Source organism: Canis aureus, chromosome 8 (genome assembly GCF_053574225.1).
Source record: "Canis aureus isolate CA01 chromosome 8, VMU_Caureus_v.1.0, whole genome shotgun sequence".
Classification (NCBI taxonomy): Eukaryota; Metazoa; Chordata; class Mammalia; order Carnivora; family Canidae; genus Canis; species Canis aureus.
Genome location: NC_135618.1, coordinates 47,327,685 through 47,345,001, shown reverse-complemented (window position 1 = coordinate 47,345,001; position 17,317 = coordinate 47,327,685). Strand labels below are relative to the sequence as shown.

Sequence of the window (17,317 nt, the reverse complement as noted above, 5' to 3'; positions counted from 1 at the left end):
CATGCCCTTTGGCCCATTAACCCTGGGTTGCAGGTGGCCGCCTGTGCAGGCTGGGCCCTTCCCTTCAGAAGGAAGGCACCTGTCCCACTCTTGGATTTGGGAAGAGCTCCACACTCACTCTCAGAACTGCTGCAAACTGGTACCCTGGAAGAAAATATGACCTGGGCTTAAAAAAAAAAAAAATTCACTGAATGTTTCTGTCTCTGTTCTCTCTGTGGTAAAATGGGGCTAAGCAGAGTGTGTTCCCAGAGTGGCCATGTGGACCAAATGGGCTACAGAAGGCACACAGACCAGTGAGAGGCTACTGCCGCTGTGGCTTCTTGTAGGATCACTGTTCCTTGCGGTATCATGCACTGTCCATTCCCTCAGCTCAGCATTTCCCAGATTATTACTTCTCACATTGTGCTGTCCCAAATTACTGTTGCTTGCGCGATCATTTATTTCATGTTTTTTTTTTTTTAAAGCAGGCTCACTTTCTTTCTTAACTTTATTTTAAAAGGAAAATGCATCACCATGGTGGGTGGAAAACAGGATCCTGTGCCATAACTAGAAGGCAAATGTATAAATAAACACAATGAAACCAAAACAACGTGTGTGATCAAGCTCAAGTCTGCTCCTGCCAAAGATGCTTGTCCTGAGCCTTCCTGTCTCTGCTGAACAGAAAGATTTGAGGGTGAAGGTGACGCAGGGGTAACACGCAGGGACTAGCTCCCCGCCGGTAATCCCAAGCCAGGGGAGAGCTGAAGAGTGAGTGGCTTTCTCCCTGCAGGATTTGTTGGTTCATGACCAGCCGTGGTCTTTCTAAAACCTGACTCGGCACACATAAAATTAGCCTGCTTTCCCATACTCCTGGCATGCTGCTCTAGCTCACCACCACCAAGAGAACTTTGGGCAGTGACATCTCCCACACGATGGTCACTAGCTGCCTGTGGCTGTTAAGCACTTGAAACGTGGCTAGTGGGCTGAGGAACTGAATTTTAAATTTTCTTCTATTTTAGTTAATGTACATACAAATGGCTACACATGGCTTGTAGGTGTTTTATTGGAAAGCCCATACATCTATGGAGGGAACTACATGTGTAGGACCTCTCCTCTTGGCTCTTCAAATGAACTACTTCCATTTGGAGATTATTCCCTTGACTTCCTTTGAGGGAGATTGGATGAAGTCTGACAGCAATGCGTCTCCGGGATGTAATGGGGATTTTCTACTATATCCCTCAATACTGTTTAATCTAAAGCCCAAGGTGGAAACTTCTCTTAGAGCTCCCTTTGAGGAACTGATGTACTTTCTTCTCATTAGCCATGATACTATCCAGAAGAGCCACATTTCCATTTTCACCCTGGCTGCTAGGAAGCCCAGAAGAAATTCACAAACCGATGAGAACAGTTGTACAGGAACTCATGACAGGTAGGTGTGATTTCCACGGTTCCCTTAATGTCAGTTCTCCTCGTTTATGTTTTCCCAGATCCCAATATTTCACTTTTCACTTCTCCTTTATCATTCCTTTATAGGAGTTTCCTAGAAATTATTTCATACCTTTTGGGGGAAACATATAGAATGTATTTTTTCAATTAGGAAAAATAATGTCCAATGGTACCAGCATTTTAAATGAGTCACCTTCTATCCGATGTCATTCATGATAAGAACACTGTAAAACAAAAGCTTTCTCCAACATTTCCAAACACATGCTTAGATTTCGTTCTTGAGGGACCGACCAGAAGCACTATTAGCTAAAAGGAGAAAGAGTTGCATTCCAGAGGTGCAACACCAGGAAAGGTTTTGGAGAACCCACAGGATGAGACGAAGCTGCTCTAGTTGATGTGGTGACTCCAGGCCCCCTCCTCCGGGCGCTGACTGGACCGCACCAAGGAAAGCTCCAAAGACATGAAGGACAGGGACCGAGGGGCACAGATGCCACCATGACCACTGTGGAAACAATCTCCTAGGCAACAGCACATGGGCTGTGTCTGTCTCATTCCATAACTGATTTCTAGACGCTACAACCTGCCATATCGCATCCTGGGCTGGGGGAGGGGGTGGCAGGGGAGAGAGTCAGAAACGAAAGGTCAAGGAAACCTCTCAAGTGATAGCACATTTCAATTTCACTCTAAAATAAAGCTGTCTGCTTCACTTTTTTCATCCGCCAGGCAACACCTCCCAGCCTTCTGATGACCACAAAGCAGAACTCGAAGGACAGTCAAGTAAGAGGGATTTTGTTGGTTTGGCCTAAGAAGAGAAAGAGAACAAAGGGGAGATACAGAAAGCCATCATGTCTGATTCTCTTTTTAAGCCCAAGCAGGGAGCATCATGGATACTCAGACTCTCCAATGCTTACTAAATGAGACCAGGCTCCTATTTTCAAGTCCACTGTACTTTTTTCACCACCCCAGTCTCTGGGAAAATATCTTAAGAGCTGAGGTGTCTTCAATGGCCCATTTCCTACCCAAAAGGCGGGGGGGGGGGGGGGGGGGGCGGTGGCCAGCAAAACTCAAGGCTTTTCACAGAGCCGACAGGGAGTAGGAACAAAACCTAATGAAAGTTGTCGTGATGTAAGATGACCGACCCACGGAGCAGCTAAGAGTCAGACTTGAAAACAAAGCGGTCCAGGACAGGGGAACACCAACGGCTGGAGATCAGGATCCAAGGTAAGCAAAGCCAAGAAAAAGATGACAAGATGGTAAGAAGGCCAGGCTCAAAGAAGCATCAGAAAATCAAAGAAAATATGGAAAAATGGAGTCCCCGGTGTGGGAGACAAACCACCTCCAAAGAAGACAAAGGCCCCATGGCCCTCAGCACCCCACCCCCAGCCAGGGAATGACCCTTCCCAAGGAGGAAGAAGAGACATCCACAGTTTTGGTTTTGTCAAGTAACTGCTATCCCTTCTCTTGAGAAGAGTAGCCTGGTTTCCGTTTGGAGAACTCCTCTCCCCTCTCCCGGACACACCCCAGCACCAGCAGTGGTCACATCCAAACCTGGCCAATCAGAGAAATGCATCACCCAGAGGGCCAGGAATGGGCTCCTGATCTAAGACAAGCTGGGGAGACACACTGAAACAACCCAGACAGGCTGAGAGCCTCCCATCAACCCACAGAGAGCACCAGCCTGAAAAGGACACCTGAGCTGTAGATCTGGGCCATGCCTGAGGCCACACCAACACCTGGACTTGGTGGCTGCAACACAAGCCAACAAATCCCATTTTGGCTCCAGCTGTCCAAGCTGAGACCTGCAGTAGCCACACCAAGAGGCATGACTGGCATGAAGCAGCTCCACCCTGGTCTCTCCTGCCTGAACGAGGGAGGAGCACCTCCTCAGGGAGGTGGGGCAGCTGGAACCTCAGTGCTGGGAGGCTGTGGCCCCCAGTACAGTGCTCCATCACCAAGAGGCAGCAGGACCAGAAGGCAACAAACAGCTGTCGGTCCCACCTGAGCAGGGACATCCAACTGAAAACCAGGGACTCACCTGATAGACGTGAAAGGCATTCGCTGCTTTGCCCCGGAGAAACACTGACGGGATCCACACGTTGATCAGTGCCCGGTTTGATCTGAGCAAGAGGATTGATCAACATTAGTCATTTCAATTTACCAAGAGAAAGAGAGGAAACCATCCTCTCTAAGAGGCATTACACACAAGCACTTTATGACAACATCCAGCAGGCACAGGAGTAAGCCAGAGGACCAGTGCAAGCCTGTCACCCAGCCTCTGGGATTATCCTTACGGGACTTGGTCTCATAGATGTGTATTTGTTATTTACATACACATTCTGTACTTTGCTGTGAGAAAGGGCTGCCCTTCAGTTCTTATAAGGAGTCACCGTGACTCATAATTTATCTCGACCTGTTTCCTCATCTGAAAAACAGGATAATAATTTGAAGCCCCCCCATGCCATGGAGGATTACATGTGCTGACGACCATGGGGTACCTGGAGCACCTAGAGTCGCCATGCTGCCTCCTTGCCGTGCCCACTCTAGACCACGGCCCCCGCTGTAAGATCAGACTCCACAGAAAGGGTCAGAAGGCTTTCTGAGGCTCAGGACATCCATGGCTACGCAGGCAACATCTGCTTGGGGTGGGGAAGGGGAAACCAGGAAGTCAGACACAAACACCTCTCTTGCAACTTTCCAGAAGCACTATGTTTGGCTCCAATAAACCAAGACTTAAATTCAAGTGCAAATCATTTACTGAGTGCTAAAAGCATGGGACTCCATGCTTTCACCTACAGTGTCCCAGTTAATCCTCACAGGGTATTTAAGGGGTCTTCAAGGGTCACCTTGGTTCTGTGAGTTTTGTCTTACGGGATGACTTTCACCTAACTGTGAGTCGCTGGGTACACGCACCTACCACCACACCCTCCACCAGGCTGAATTCAAGACACGTTGGACAGATACGCTGACTGTCGCTGTCACCTAAAGATCAATCCTGGTGGTTATCAAAACAGCACTGCACAACTCTGGAAGGACTGGGACGTTCCAGCCCTGGCCTCTACTTAGAGTTGTTCCAGAGCTAAACGCTTTCTCTTGAACTCTCCTTTTCTCTCAAGAGCAGCTCATAACCATGTGCCAGCCTCCTGTGCTTAGAACACAGCTTGAGACAATGGTGGAAGATTCCATGACTCAGTGGCCTCCTCATCTCCGGGTGGAGAGCAGTTTAGTTTCACAAAGAAATGGCTCTCTCCTGAAACAGCATTTCTTCTAAGCTCTGAGATGAGGTGCTGACCTCTTTCATGGGGCAAAATAATTCATCACTTCCTCAGAGCTCCAAGTAAAAATTGCAATTCTGAGCCATCAAGTTGGTTTGTACAGCTAATGGCGTTTCTCCTATAAAGGTCCCCCAAATCGTACTAGCACCTAAAGTGCTCCCCTTTCATTTCTATCAAGGGAGTGGGTGCAGTGCAGAAATGTACCTGACACTCTGCTTTTCATTAACCTTCCTGATTGGTAAGGACCAGGCACCCCTGACTGGCTTAGGCACTTCTCCCTTTCAGAGCATTTTCCATACAGTGTTAAAATTGTTAGCATGACTGGGGCGCTGGGTAGCACAGTTGATTAAGCATCTGACTCTCAGTTTCAGCTCAAGTCCTGATCTCAGGGTCATGGGATCGAGCCTTACATCTGGCTCTGGGCTCAGTGCAGAGTCTGCTTGAGGTTTTCTCTCCTTCTCCCTCTGCCTCAACTGCTGTGCTCTCTCTAAAATAAATAAGTAAATCTTTAAAAAAAAAAACGATTATGTGTCAGTCACTACTTTAAGGTCCTGGAGACAGAGCAAGGAGGCAAGCAGAGACTCCTGGCCTCAGTGAGTAAGAGAGAGACAAATCCCTTAACGGTTATTCCACTGTGGTCTAAGAAGATACTGTGTGTAATTTCCATCTTTTTAAGTTTACTGAGACTTGTGGCCTGATGTATGGTCTGTCCTGGAGAATGTGCCCCTACACTTCAAAGAAAGTGTACTCTGCTGAGAGATCTCTGCATGCCTGTTGGATCGAACTGGTTTACAGTGTTGTTCGCGTCTCTGCTTCCCTGCTGGTCTTCTCCCTAGGTGTTCTACCCAATATGGAAAGAGCGGTATTAAAGTTTCCAACTACTACTGCAGAGCTACTTATTCCTCCTTCATTTCTGCCAATTCTCACATCCTAAGTTTTGGGGCTCGGTTGTTAGGGACATACACATTCACAATTGTGAATAGAAACTATTTAGTTACCGTTGTTGTTTGTGCCACCAAGGAATACTGGATCTAAGGACAGTGAAAGCTGCTCGTGGGGGGTCAGGGAGGGGGGTGAGGTGCTGCTTCAGTCTGAGGCATCACAGGGGCTGGAGGAAACAGTGTTTGGAGTTGGCCAAGTTGGGGAGGGTAGGCTGTGACTGGGAAAGATGCTTCAGGCTGGGGTACTAATGTCTGTGAAGGACACAGAGCCCAGATGAAGACTGCCTAGGTCTGAATCCTGCCTTCACTGTGTCATATGGAGGATGACACCCATGTCACAGCGTTGTCAAAGGGACTCTGTGAGGGAGAACTGTGCCTGGCACAGAGGAAATGGTCTGGAAGGAATGATCCCGAGCAGGGAAGACCAGGTGACTTAGAGGAGTCGAGGTGGCTAGGGTGGCTGTGTGCAGGGAAGAGACAGGGGAGGGCTGAGGACAAATTCAGAGGTCAGCAAACCTTCTGTGCAAACTACATGAGGGCTTTGGGGTTCCATCTGCAGAGAGGAAAATGGTGCTTCCCTCTGACTTTAGTGGAGATGCACAAACCTGTGGGAGGGGCTGCACGTCTGCGGGAGAGAGATGATGGAGCTGGACCAGGCAGTGGCTCCTTGAGGACAGGGGCTGTGCCTTACTCATGCCCTCCATCAAGGACCTGGCATGCCACCCCCCCCCCCCCCACAGAAGGTGCCTGGTAAGTCTGTGCTGTGGCAGTCAGCCTTCTGCCTCACGAATGTCTCTGAGACACCCCCCCACCTCTATGCTCTCACCTCTCTGCCAGGTTGTCCTGACCGTTGCCCCCAACTAGGCTGCCATCCCATAATCCTCCTCAGCCTGTACCCCGCCCCCTGCCACTGGCCCATGGGAGGCAAGCTCACCCCTGAATTCCATCCTTCATGACTTCACCTCACACTGACCCCCCTCAGCCTACCAGCCTGACAGCCACTCAAGCACCGAGCGGCCTCCTGAACCCTCTGCCTTTTTCATAACCTGTCATTGCCACGGCTGCCCTGTGACGTTGGCATCACAACCTCACTGTGTGAGTGAGGAACTCGGGCCAGCAAGGTCTAGAGGCTTGCCCGAGGTCATAGCAGGGGGAGTCCTGTAGACAGGACTCAGGATGGGTCAGCCTGGCCCTGCTAAGTGCTCTTTCTGATGTCCCGCCCTATCTCTCCAGAGGCGAGCTTTGCCCAGCTGACACCTTCCCTCAGGGAGGCTGGGCCTTCTTGCTCCGAAGAGCTGAATGAGAGCAGGGAGGCTCTGCTGGGTCCTAACTTGGCACTCGCTCTGCTGCCTTCACCAACCCAAGGGGGTTACCCATCCAAACCCCAAAGCAACATGATCTCAAGAAGTCTGAAGACCATCTCAGGTCTTCCGGGGTTTACCATCAGAGGCACCAGAGAGAACCACAGCCAGTAACCAATGAGACCCAGCCTCAGAAACTCTAACTCAGGAGTTACAAGCTCAAATTCCTCCAGGAGACACACAGATAATGAAAGCAGAGAAGCAGGCCAGAGCCAGGAGCCAGGGACAAGTGGGGACCGTGGTCAGCAGAAGAGCACACACCCCGTGTGAGGGAGGCGGCTGGTACTCAAGCTCTGTGGCCTGGTAGGGAATTTGAGTCTTTTTTTTTTTTTTTTTTTTTAAAGCAAAATTTACTTTCTTTATGTGATAGCTTCCAAGTCTTAAATGTCAACCAAAAAAAAATTAATTGTTTTCCAGTACCCAACAAGAGAAATAAAATATGTATGAAGGCCAGACTCGGGCTGCAGGAGAACAACTTCTCACCTCTAGGATAACCAAATCAGCCCATGCAGATTTCCACCTAATTTTTGTTTTCCCCTGTGCTCCTCTGGGACACAAACCTCACAACAGAGTCCTATTTCTAAAGGGCCCCTCGTGAGCAGATGCTGTGGACTTACATTTCAAAATCCGACAAACTCTGGTCTTCGGATGTTTGACTCAAATCTCCAGGCACCTGCCATCAGGAGAGGGGGAAGGGAGAGAGAAAATGCATCTTGGTTACTGTAGTTTGCATAACCACGCAAGAATTTTGCCACTCAATGATCCCTGAACATTTCCTGTTCAGAATGAGGTGAAAAAGCAGTTACTGGGAAACAATAAGAGATTTTGTGGAAGGATGGTTAGAGACAGTGTTATGGTAATAAAAACATGCCACCATGAGGGATCTCCATTATCTTCACGGAGAAAGGACTGTTAATCCTATTGAGATAATAGCAGGCCTGTAAAATCATGTAATTTTGGATCTATAAAGGCCTAATTAGGATATGAGATGTGACATATCAAATGAGCAGTGGAAAAAATATTCACTGTCATCGGGATGAACATCACACACACAGACACACCTAGTACGTAAACCCAAAAGGCCAACGTTTGCCCCCAAACGGCTCTATCCTTCCCCCCTCGTGATGCATGAGCAATTTAAGGCAGAACACAGCTGCTGCTTCTGACTCACAAGGGCCCCATGGGAACACAACTGGGTGAAAGAAACTGTGCTGCCTGGCACGATGGCACGTACTACGTAAAGTGGATCCCAAAATGGTCAGCAGTAGTAGATGCTCCGTAAGTGGTGACATTACGGTCACACTCAGAGAATGTCAAGTGGCCAGAATTTCAGAATGTTGATGGAAACCGGGAGGAACAAGGGCAACGGGGGAGGGTGTGGGCCAGTCAGGGGAAGAGCATTTACTTCATGCTCTGCACCTGTCAGAGCTCTGGTGTTACCGGCAGTGGTCATCAATCTTCCTAACCATTGCTGTCCGCCCCAGGCCCCCTCAGCCTTCATGGATAAGGGAACAGGCTCAGGGAGGCTGGGACCTTGCCCAAGGCCACACTTGCAGGAACTGGATCTAAATTCCGGGCTGCCCAACTTCAAAGGCGCTTCTGCCACAAACCCTCAGCAAACACACGGAAAACCAGCTATGAGGTGGAAGAAAGCAAGACTTGAAGTCTTTCCAGGGAGCCGGAGATGCCAGAAGGTAATTCCATGGTTCTGGAGACAGTGCTCTGGGGCCACATGGCTCAGGGTCAACTCTGGCTCCATCTGCTCCTGACCCTGCAGCTATGAGCAAATCATGTGCCTCTGCTGTGCCACACTGTCCTCACAGGTAAAACAGGTGTGGCAGTCTTGTAACTCCCAAGGTGGTTCTGAAGACCCACAGAGTATGCCCAATCGTGCCTGGCAGGTAGGAAGGTCACAATACCTGTGAACTGTGCTAATAATATGGCAAGTGTTGAGGAAAGCAGTATGTTAGCCTTAATACCAATACAGAATCTGTCCTGCCACCCCAAGGGGTAAGCTCTCACCCCACATATGGCAGCCCAGAGGGAGAACCACCCAACCTGAGCACTTGACAGATGTGTGGAGCTAAGCAATTATAATGGGCTCCAGGATCAGGTTTTGCTAAGAAGCTGCTATTGAGAGATTCCTTCAAACCCAACAAGGAGAAACCTGCCTACCCCCAAGTTGAGAAATCCTCAGTTTCAAAAAACCAGGGTGGGAGGGACGGGGGTGTCATTGTGGCCCTGCTATTGAGTGAGCATCATTTTTCCTATGGATGGCTGGGAGGAGAGAGGATAGAATCTATTAGGGAAGCCATGAGGCTGGCCCACAATCCCTGAGAACATCCACATCCTTTGATCCAGATAGCTCACTCTCAGGACTTATCCAGACGAAATCATCAAAGACCTGGACCAGAATTCACATCAAAGATCATTCCTCTTTCAATTGCTTAGACAAGTTGAAAAACATTTTTCAAACAATCTAAAGGTCCAACTATAGAGAAAATGATTCAGGAGATTATGGCATGTCTGTATGAGATGACCAGATTTTTTTTAATGAGTTACATATGCACAGTCATGAGGGTACAAACACAATGATAATTGTGGAGAAATATATGAGGAAATTAACAGGGGCTTTCATTGATTATACAGAAGTGGGAATGGAGAGAAGGGCTGAATTTTCATTTGCTCTATTAAGATGAAAAAAAGTATTTATCTTTTGAATAAACTGTTTTAGAAAAAAAAATTAAATGCACTTTTGAAGAACAAAATAGCTTTCCATGTGCTATAATGAAAAGATCTCCAGGACAGATTAAGTGAGAGCATAAGCAGGGTGCAGGTGGTAGGTCTAATACACTACACCTGGGGTGCAAAAGTAGAGAATTAGGACTATCAAGTTGGTTTTGCTTTTGCTTCAAGAAGCATCAGCGGTGAACTTTAAGACATCTAGAAAAGAGGCACCTTTTCCTGTGGGCACTGGGGGCGGGGGGGGGGGTGGGGGGGTGGTGAGGGCTTGGACAATTGGCAGAGAATATGGAAAAGGGTTTTTTTTTTTATTAAACACTTTTTTTTTACATTGTTTGAGCTCTGAAATAATGCACTACCAATTAAACATTTAAATAAAAACGTATTATCCCACCAAAAGAGTGCTTCTGATAAAATGTTAATGGCACAGCAAACAGCTCTGGGTTTAATAAAAAAGCTACTGGGAGCTGCAAATGCTCAGTCTGGCTCCTCAGCGTGACTTAGGACATCCACATATCAGTGAGGTCAGAACGAAGCAGATCGGAGATGACCCTGGCACAGCTCGGGAGTGACAGAGGGCAGGTGGATTTGCAGTATGCATGTGAACTTCCTTGTACTGCCTCCAATGAAGGTGCATTACTTATGCAACCAGAAACAGACACATAATACATATTAAGTGTCTCTCTTATTACTGTGTAAAGTAAGAAAGATGCTCTTTTCAATCTACCCCACCATAAAAATGCACTTGGCTAATATACAGAAAGCCAGAAATGAGAGATTTTGTCTTCAAATGCTCTCATGTGTATGGGAAGGAAAAGGACAAGGCAGAAGGCACACCACCGTGCAGACACCTCTCCCCTTCACTCTTCCACACAGAGCCCTGTGGCCACAGCCAGGAGTCTAGCACCGTCTCTGGTGGGCCTGTGGGGTGGCTCTCAGCTTCTCTTCTCTGAGCCTGATCTGGGGAAGGTTCTTCTGGCAATATGGGAGAAGCAGGCAAGGAAACTGCGGGAGGGGCTCCCAGGCTGTGAAGACACCTGCCGCACATTACATGCATCAGGATGCCGCCTTTAAATCAACCTCATTTCAGAAGGAAGTGAACAGATCTTGGACCCAGGGAACCAGGTGAAGGAACAGGAAAGGTTCTGACTGGGTCAACCCCACAGAGCTAAAGGGAAAGGTGGCCAGAAGGACTTATGTAAAAGAAAAGGTAAGGGTTTTAAGGACAGACATCACTTTACAATTTTAAAAACAAAAAAGCTTCTTCTAAAACAATTCTCAGAAGAAGGCATTTTCTTCACAGATCAGTTAACCCTTGGGGGTCTGACTTGTAGGGAACATTTTGGACAATGGATCTAGGTAGCTGGGAGGTGTTAAGCCCTTTTGAATTGGGAGCTTTTCTTCTAATTATGTGGCATTATTGGTACCAGCAAGCCAGGAGACATTTTCGTGTCTGTGAGTTCCGGAGAGACTGACTGGAAAAGAATCTGTCAACTTTCCGACCTCTGTGGAATGTATCTTGCAAATCAGGCCCAGTTCGACAGTACCTGCATACTGATAACTGATGCCCAAAACCTACCCAATCCTTTAACATTTTGTCTTTTCATGCTGTCTATCCAGACTGGTACCAGATATCATCTAGGGTTTACAGTCATCATCCAGAAAGATGATTTTACTCCAGTCTGGAAAAGGTTGGGGGTGGGGGGCAGACAGTATTTTCTAAGAAAAATCAACTTTCTAATGTCACTGGCCACAAGCATCCCTTGTAATACCTCCTGAAGCTGCAGGGAATCCTGGAGGACAGATCTCTGGAACATAGCCTGTGTTTGGTTCACCCTCAACAGCGGGCATAAAAAAGTCATCAGCAGCATGGAGCCCTCATGGACTTCTCCCTGGCCCTGCGGAGAAGGGAAGTCCCCATCCCTCCTGTCGTCTGGGAACTCGCACAGCAATACGCAGGTACGGGAAAGGCCGGACCCATTACCGTAGAAACACAGCACCCAGGATTCCCGGTTCCTCCTGGACAAACACCCCAGGGGCTGCACGCGCATGGGTAGGGACAGAGTGTGCACAGAGAATCTGCTTCTGGGGCACGTCAGCAAAGATGCTTCCCCCGTCTCTCCTGACTCAGGATTTCCTGGATTGCTGGCAGGCTGGAATGCCCACATGGAATTCAGACACTGGTTCACCCTGGTGCTCTGCCTGGGAATTCCTCAAACCTAGGACTGGGGCTCAGATAACAGAGATTCTGCCAAAAAGAGAAACAAATGTGCTGAGTAGATGCTTATTTAAATAGAAAGGGAAGGACAGAAGAAAAGAGGAAAGAGCTAATCAGGCAACCGCCAGAGCCACAGGAAAAACTCTACCTCCTTCTACTTCCAGGATCAGGATCCTGGCAGGAGCAAGCAAAGATGGACAAAGAGCCCTCCCCGTCCTTGGAGCTGCCCTTACTTGCAGTCCTGAGGTGCTGCAAACATAGACACACCACCACCAGGTATCGTCAAAGGCTTTCTGCTCTTCAAAGTGCTTTCACATCACAACTCGTCCCATATACCCTCCTCCTCACAGCCCTGTGGGCACACACAGACGTCACCCCCATTTCACAGGCAAGGACAAGAGGACTTGGTTTAAAATAAACAAAAGAAACAGAGATGCCACGAGGCCAGCACCAACTGCCAGAAGAATGAATGCACCATCTTGGATGTCCAGCTCAGCTGAGTCTCAGATGACTGGAGCCCCAAGCAACAGCATAAGATGGAGCAAAATCACTCAGTCAAACCACAGAATCATGAAACAAAGAAAAAGGTTGTGTTTTTAAGTCATTAGGTTTTGGGGTGGTTTGATACACAGCAAGAGGTAGCTCAAAAAGTAACTTTCTCAGGGTCGTTCAGCTAGTAAGTGACAGAGGTAGGAGTCAAATGCAGGTCATTTGGCTCCAGAAACTACATTTTTTACCACCAAGCTATGCAGCCTCCTACTAAGTCCCCAAGCTTTGCATTTTGCTTCTGCACATTGACAAGCCCAGAAGATAAAGTAACCTAGGTCCACAATGAAGAAGCTCCACTGGTATAAAGAGCTCTGATTGGAGAGACGAACACTCAACCCCTTAAGAGTAGGTGTGCACAGGTATACGTATGGGTCTAAAACCCTAAGCCTTTCTTCAAGCCTGTTTTCTCTGATGCCACAGGGTGCTTTCTGGGCAGGCACCTGGCCTGGAGGAACAAGGCACAGGCCCAACCCAGTCCATGGTGACTGCCTTTCTCCCCAGGAAATCCCAGGACCTTTCCCATCTTTGGATACACACATTAGCCTACAGACTCCGAGCAGAACACATCAAGTCCCAATGGACTGGCGGAAAATTGTCCACTCTGATCATTAGAGAAGGCTCCCGCTGATTGTTAGAGAAGTCACCCGGTTTCAACAAACCTGGTTTCTTCCTCACCTACCCTGTGACACCTGTCTCTGAGTGCTCTATTAGAAAGAATCAACAAAGACAAGGGGACCCCCACCCAACAATGTGTTCAATACCTACTATGTGCCCATGTATTAGCACATTTGATCCCCCAAATAATGTGTGACACAAGAATTATCTCAAGTCATGTTCATTTCCTCTCTTCCTCCAACTTGTTAATACAGCTGGCCCTTTTCTCACCTTTCAAAACTCAGCTAAAATATGCATTCCTAGAGACCTCTGCCCTGACTGCCAAAACTCAGTGGCACTCCATTGCTCTCTCTAGGGTTCGCGGGCAGCTGGCCATTACTCCATTCTGATCAGTCTGCGCACCAGTCCCTCCCTGTGAGCTGGACGACACATGCAACTGTGACACATGACAGCCCCGCCCTGCGTCGACACTGAATTAGTATTTGTGACTGATGAAATAAATGATAATATAAGCTGTATTTCCACACTGAAATGTCAATCTATTTTGAAACTGCTTTGTAGCAAATTCGCAATCTTCACACATGATAAGGATGACTTGGTCTGGAGATAAGAAAAACCAAAGGAAGAGAATTGTATTCTCTCTCTTCTAATTACACAGCTTTCAGATTTACCGCTCAGAAGAAAAGGCAAAAGGCAGATATGACGGAGCAGCAAATCTTTGTCCCAATCACGAAATGACACCCATGATTTATGTTTTCCAGAGTCACTTTCTCCTTCATCGATCTTTTCAAATAGCCTTCCCTTAAGCAATTAGCTCTCACTTTGCAGTGCCAAAAACGACAACTATTTCCTGGCCCCCCTACAGCCTTGCTTTCTCATCTCATTTCTTTAATAAGGAACAAAATGTGCAATGGCACAGCTGTCTTCCAGCGTGGTTAGACAAGCCAGAGGATAGGCAGGCCCAGGCCTGCCCTTTGAGTATGAAGTCAGCCTTAGCCTCTGGGCCTACCAGGGGCAGCCAGCCCGGGTCTGAACCACTTTCAGGCTTCTGGGCTTTATTTTTTTTTAAGTTTTTATTTATTTATTCATGAGACACAGAGAGAGAGAGAGAGAGAGAGGCAGAGACATAGACAGAGGGAGAAGCAGGCTCCTTGTGGGGAGCCCAATGTGAAACTCTCGAAACTCTCTATCCCTGGGCCCTGGGATCATGCCCTGAGCCAAAGGCAGACAGACAGACACTCAACTACTGAGCCACCCAGGCATCCCTGGGTTTATCTTTTCATCTGTTCTTTTGTTTTACAAACAATTAGAGGCATTCCTGTGGTTTAAAAATCAGCTGAGGACAAAGACTCCATTGGGAATAAAGAACTGGCAACAAAGAGCTTTCAAGAGTTCCTTACATTACCCTCCAGGAAGTTCCAGAAGCTTGAAGAAATGAGACTACTACACTTCTGTGAATTACATTTTGATGTGTCTGCTTCCCAGAAAAGACTAGGAGGGTCTCAATGACAATATTCCCAGAGGCCTCAGTGGTATAAGGCGCGTGCTAATTGCTCAATGAATGTCCCCACTGGATGGAAAGATGAATACACAGAGAAAGGAAGAAAAGGAATTTCAGGGAAGAGGCATGAGGAAAGTATCCAGTCAACTCAGAGTAAATATCAAGTTTCTTTCTAAGGAATGAAGATGCACAGACAACATAGGTATACCCAGCTCTACAAGGACATACACTGCAATGCCATTTCTGACAGTTAGAGCTGGGTAACTAGTAATGAAATGGCTCCATAAAATAATGGTTCAGTCAGAGCCCACCTGCACCAGTGAGGACTAGAATAGCATGGGCCTCCTCTGCTAACAATAAAAATGGCCTCCAGGATATAATGTCAAGTGACAAACACAAGACACAAAACAACAGGTCAGGTCAAGTACTATTTGATCGAGAAGCTGGAAGATAGATATGCGTGTGTGCTTGCATCTCCATTAACTGTTTCTAGAAAGACACAGGAAACTGCCAACTGTGGATGTCTTCACAGGGAGGGCAATGAAAAGGAAGGGTGGGAGGAAGATACAGTTTTTTTTGTTTTTTTAAGAAATGTTTCTCTTTTTTAAGATTTTATTTATTTACTCATGAGCGACACAGCAAGAGAGAGAGAGAGAGAGAGAGAGAGGCAGAGACACAGGAAGAGGGAGAAGCAGGCCCCATGCAGGGAGCCCGACGTGGGACTGGATCCCGGGTCCCCTGGATCATGCCCTGGGCTGCAGGCGGTGCTAAACCACTGCGCCACCCAGGGTACCCACAGAGTTATTTTTTACTATACAACTTTATACCTTATCAAGTTTTACGAAAATAAATAAATAAAATAAATAAATAAATAAATAAAAGTTTTTACGACACGAGAGAGTAGTCAGTCACCCTTTCAAAAAATAAATATAATGACTTGTAATTTTAAATTAAAGGGGAAAAGTAAAAAAATTAAAGATTAAAAAAATAAAGGGAAAAAGTATTATGTCTATGATGGGGAGAAGCAGGAAAGTGCTCTAAAAGGAAGGGAGTGGGGACTGACAGGGAAGGGGCATCAAGGAACATTCTGGGGTGACAGCAAAGTTCTGGGTCTTGTGCTACACAGGTGCATGCACTTATCAGAACTCCCCGAGCATACAGTGAAGATGTCATCATATCTGCAATTTGCTTTGAAATGCATTTTTAAAAAAGATGAATTGATGGAGTATAAAGGAAGGGAGAGAGAGGGATGGATGGAGGGATGGAAGATAAAGCAAGCACAATAAACTGTTAATAGCAGGATCTATGTGGTGGCTATACGGTGTTCACGGTGAAATTCTTTAACACAGTTTTTTAAAATTTTTCAGATAGAATGTTGGAAAAAATAAGTTTTGATCAACCATGAAGAATAACCAAATTACCTTTCTATTCTCTGCACAGAAAATGACATAATATCACTGTCTTATAAAGAGGCCATCAGAGTAGACAGCTTAAAAATGTAGGAGAGAAAGTGTTATAGAATTGTGTCAGATGGTTAATATAACTACTTTGTTTTTCTGGATTCTGAGATATTAGTGGCATTTATCAGCTTTTTGAAAATGAAAACATGGGGCTCCTGGGTGGCATCAGCTCAGGTCATGGTCTTGGGGTCCTGGGATAGAACATGCATTGGGCTCCCTGCTCAGCAGAGAGTCTGCTTCTCTTCTCCCTCTTCCTCTGTTCATGCTCTCTCTCTCTCTTGCTCACTCTCTAAAATAAAATCTTTAAAAATAAAAATAAAATAAAAGTGAAAACATGTTATTTCTTCATCAATAAATAATATTTTAAGAAGGACCAGACTCGGACTTTGGTCAGCTGGGACTGAATTCTGACTTTGCTGTGTGGTCTAAAATAAGCCACCACCCTTTTCTGTGACTCCTTCCCTCCAGTACAATGGGGCAACAGAAGCTGCCTTGTGGGACAGGCCAGTGCCTGGCTGAGAACAGGTGCCTGCTAGGTGGCAGCCAGGCCCACCTTCCTGGGTAGAGTTCAAGGGTACTGCACAGACTGAAGACTGGGGCTGGGCAGCCCTCACCCACCAGTGAGGGGCCAACTGCTCCACTCCACAGATGCAAACACCTGCCAGCCATTCAGACACTGCGTCCACAAATTCATACTAAACTCCTCTTAAGGTCCAGGCACCCTGGTGCCAGGGAGGTGGCAACAAACTGAGATACAAAGCCCTGGGGCTCACGTAGCATATAATCCAGCAGGAGAGACCATCTTCAGCCAAGCTATAAACACCATTACAGTGGGCAAGTCTGCAGAAAAGAAAAGGGACAGCAGAGGCGTCTGGGAGGGGGACAGGGCAGAGTGGTGTGGAGGGAGGGCGGCTGGAGAGGAGGCTGAGGGATGAAGGTAAAACAGCAAGACTCTGGTCCTTGATTAGACAGTGAGAGGCCCCCAAGGGAGTAAGCAAGGGAGAGCCTGGGCTCGCTGGCATTTTGCTAATCTCTCTGGCTGTAGAGTAGTTCCCAGGAGGCAGGCAAAAGGGCAGCCAGGAGGTGCATGGTTCTAATGCACACACCCCACCTCAACTGTGAGCACGAGAGGATTTGCCAAGCTCTCTGCCCATCGCCCTCCCACCCATGGATTTAAGGCTCACCTGTAAGAAAGTGCACATTAACAACCGTCTCCAGTTTCTCTAGGCTTAA

The 17,317-nt window shown here is 47.3% G+C and overlaps 1 protein-coding gene across 6 annotated transcripts in view; it reads right to left on the bottom strand.

The window, feature by feature from the left end:
• SNX29 (sorting nexin 29) overlaps window positions 1–17,317 on the bottom strand; it is a 531,581-nt gene that overhangs the window by 156,270 nt on the left and 357,994 nt on the right. For 5 of the 6 annotated variants that reach the window (XM_077906677.1, XM_077906675.1, XM_077906674.1 and 2 more), the window contains exons 17-18: window positions 7,617–7,672; window positions 3,461–3,542 (exon numbers count right to left, since the gene is read on the bottom strand). In XM_077906677.1, the coding sequence (XP_077762803.1) occupies window positions 3,461–3,542; window positions 7,617–7,672 (138 nt within the window). Of the gene's footprint in view, window positions 1–436; window positions 2,228–3,460; window positions 3,543–7,616; window positions 7,673–17,317 lie in introns of those variants that run through there. The other variant, XM_077906679.1, reaches the window with a different exon arrangement.